A 3,189-nucleotide genomic window follows, 5' to 3' on the forward strand; every position below is an offset into this window, starting at 1 on the left:
CTCCCCAACACTCCTCTCATCTCTGCAGATCAAAGGTGTCACACACCATTCCGCTCAGCAGAGATCTGAAGACGATCTGAAGATGACAATTAGGGAACTATTTTAAGGAGCTCAGTCACTAACACCTGCAGGCTCAACACATACCGCTTCCCAGTGGCTTCCTCTCTTTGAGCTCTGGTGATCTCTCCTCATTCAATTCTGTTCTCACCCTCCTGTTTTCATCGTCTCTGTGTCCCCAGCCTGCGCTAAGTACTCCAGACATCTGCCCTTTCTTCCCTTCTCTCACACTTTCTTCTCATGCATCACCCCATCACTTTCATTCCTCCCAAGGGCACACAAAAATACCAAACACAGAAGGCAAAAAGACAACAAAACATCTTTGTTCCCGATTTGTTACCACCTGGAATCCCGGCTGACTGGGTTTGCTTTGACTGCTGCCTCTTCTCCAGAGGAGCTGTCATCATCATCCGACTCCTCTGACTGCAGATCTTCCACCATGGAGCGCAGCGGGCCTGGGATCAGAGGGGAGAAAGCAATTCAGCACGAGGACACACGCAGGAGAACTCCACCCGAGCTATCTGACCCCAGCTGGATTCGTTAGCATTAAGATGTCGCTGGTATTTTCATTTTGCACAAAGATATTGCTAAAAGACACTGTATTCCAGGCTCAAAACTAAAGCGGAGTTGACAAACTTTACAAATGCTGTAAAGCCACCCTAGCAGCCCCCCCAAAGCCTCCCGCTTTCTTCTGAAATGAAAATACAAGGACACATTTTTCATGCGTCCGGGGACCATTTTAAATGTCACTCAAGAGACAGGATTTGTAGCAACACAGCATTTGCTACGGTTAGAACATTTACTATTGCCACAGTATATCTCTTTGGATTATCAGTGGAGAAATCTGAAAAAGCAGCTGTGTTATGCACTGGCAAAGTGATGAATGTCACATAATTTTTAATAAAGCGTATACGAGATTGGAGGAGAAATATTCTGATGACACTCTAGATCAAGCAGCAGCAAACACATTTATAAACCGAAGCAGAAACCAAAGTCAACAGGGAAAGAACCAAATCCAGGGAGATACCCTACTCATAAATTAACTGCCAAAACAAGAAAAATACTTGTTCATTATTACACTGTGACATTATTGCCTTTTCTTGCTGAAGCATCACCGCTTCAACACATGGTTGCGTACAAGAAACCGTATTAGTGCTGGGAAAAGAGATCTAATTCTCATGAGCCTTTTACGGTTATGCAAGGAAGATCTTAACAAATTGTATTTCTTGCAACACACCTTGACTGTGGTTCTGAGATGGCTCGAAATCAGAGTCAGAGCTGGAGTCGGAGCTGGAGCTGGAGTTGGAAGGGCTGGACTGGACAGACTTAACCCCCCATAAAAGGGAAAAAAAGAAAAAGAATCTTAACCTTTCTAATCTGGAAAACCAGCACAGAGCACAAAGCACAGTGAGACAGAAACATCTGAGCACTCTACAACATCATACATCACTGAATGCAGTTCTTGGAATTACAGAAAATATACAAAATGCAAGGTGAATAAAAAAAAAATAAATTTATGGAAACTTGGCCACGCCGTAGCTCAGCGCCCCAGGGCAGCAGCACCAACAACTCCCACCAAAACCCTTCACGTCACTAGTTTCAAATAGCCTGAAGCGATGAAATCGAGCATCTGAAAAATGTCCAAGTGAAAAAACCCTTCCTTTGACATGTGAAAGATGACTAGCACACGATCTAGCACAATTATCAAAGCCTTCTTCAAAAGTGTCTTTATCGTAACGCGCCGACAATCCCTCACCCCGATCACTGAGCAAGGAAAGGATGCCTAGCCCAACTAGCTCGCTTGCCTCCAAACTTAGTTCTAATTTATTACCATCCCCTCCAAACTGTTGTTTCTACACCAATTTGAGCAATCCACTGTACTGCTTCCAGGGTGAAAACATCACGGAAACCAGCTCAACTCCAGTGAAACCAACTCCGCTGGCTGCGGGGACCCAGCAGAAACGCCAGGAGCACACTATGCAGTGAGGGAGGAGACAGGTATCATGAACTACGGCTAATAACAGCAGCCAGAAAGGAAGTTTCAGTGCTGCAGTGTTTTTAACATCCAACCAGATGTTGTACAGCATCGCGTGCTCTAGTTTAAGGGACCACGAGGTGGCAGTGGAAGCCAAACCAACTATTTCATCCCCAGCAGCCACTATTACAATCATCTTCAAGGTTTTTTTTGTTACTCAGTAGGATCTAGTTTAAAAGATTCTCAATGTACTGTAAAATTACTCTTGCCCTTTTTTTTTTTTTTTTAAGTAATTCCCTGGAAATTTAGCATTTCAATTTCATTGCACCATTCCTGGGAATCTACTTATTGCTTCCACTACTAAATCCTGATGCTAGAAAAATCACACATTCCCATTGATCAATCATCGCTATTACACAAAGTGTTAATACCATAAAAACATTGTAAACAGGTAGAAAGAAGCACATCAGCAGCTTTGACAATAAGGGAAAGCGGCAGCAGGGCTTTCATCCCAATACCACCCTTCCCGATAATTTATCACCCAAATATTGTTCGAGTTTCATTTATTCCACTGTAAGGAGGCAGGGAAAAGTGTCAAAAAGGGATATTACAACCCTTGTGAATTATTCAGTAGCAAAGGAGAATAATTTAGCAATTCCAATATCTGAATATATTGGCACATTGCACAGCCCTACTTTTTTTTTTTTTTAGAAAAATTACAACATGAAAGTGAAGAGCAATCTTTTCAAGATAAGGGAGCACAGCTCTCATGTCTTCAATCCTGACAACCTCGCAGGTGTTCCCTTAAAATGACTTAATAGGACCTAAGAAGCAGAAGTTGGAAGTTGTATAAACCCTCGTCTCTCCTTCTGCCATTAACCCTAGCAGCTACTTCAGCCGTTTCGGAGGCATCCAGCTGGACACGCTCTGCACACTCGGGCTGCAGCTCCTGTCACCGCGATATGACAAAAGCACACGCCGACAATGGAAAAAAGCAATCCTGCCCTCACATCTCAGCCTCTCCCTTTTGTCAGCACTAGCATTTAGGCAGCCAAGCATGAGGCCAGTTCAGGGAACTGGACTTGATGGGGAAAGGGGAAAAAAAAAAAAAAGAAGAGAAGAAAAAAAAAAAAAAAAAAAAAAAGGAAAAAAAACTT

The 3,189-nt window shown here is 43.1% G+C and overlaps 1 protein-coding gene across 1 annotated transcript in view; it reads right to left on the reverse strand.

Annotated features, from left to right (window-relative positions):
• Positions 1–397: 397 nt before the first annotated feature.
• The window catches only part of MLLT1 (myeloid/lymphoid or mixed-lineage leukemia (trithorax homolog, Drosophila); translocated to, 1), a gene marked incomplete at both ends in the record, with an annotated part of 20,261 nt that continues 17,469 nt past the window's right edge, over positions 398–3,189 (reverse strand). The window contains 2 exons of the mRNA XM_010083342.1: positions 398–512; positions 1,295–1,382. Of these exons, the coding sequence (XP_010081644.1) occupies positions 398–512; positions 1,295–1,382 (203 nt within the window). The remainder of the gene's footprint in view (positions 513–1,294; positions 1,383–3,189) is intronic.

Source organism: Pterocles gutturalis, unplaced genomic scaffold, assembly GCF_000699245.1.
Source record: "Pterocles gutturalis isolate BGI_N339 unplaced genomic scaffold, ASM69924v1 scaffold35925, whole genome shotgun sequence".
NCBI classification, from domain to species: domain Eukaryota; kingdom Metazoa; phylum Chordata; class Aves; order Pterocliformes; family Pteroclidae; genus Pterocles; species Pterocles gutturalis.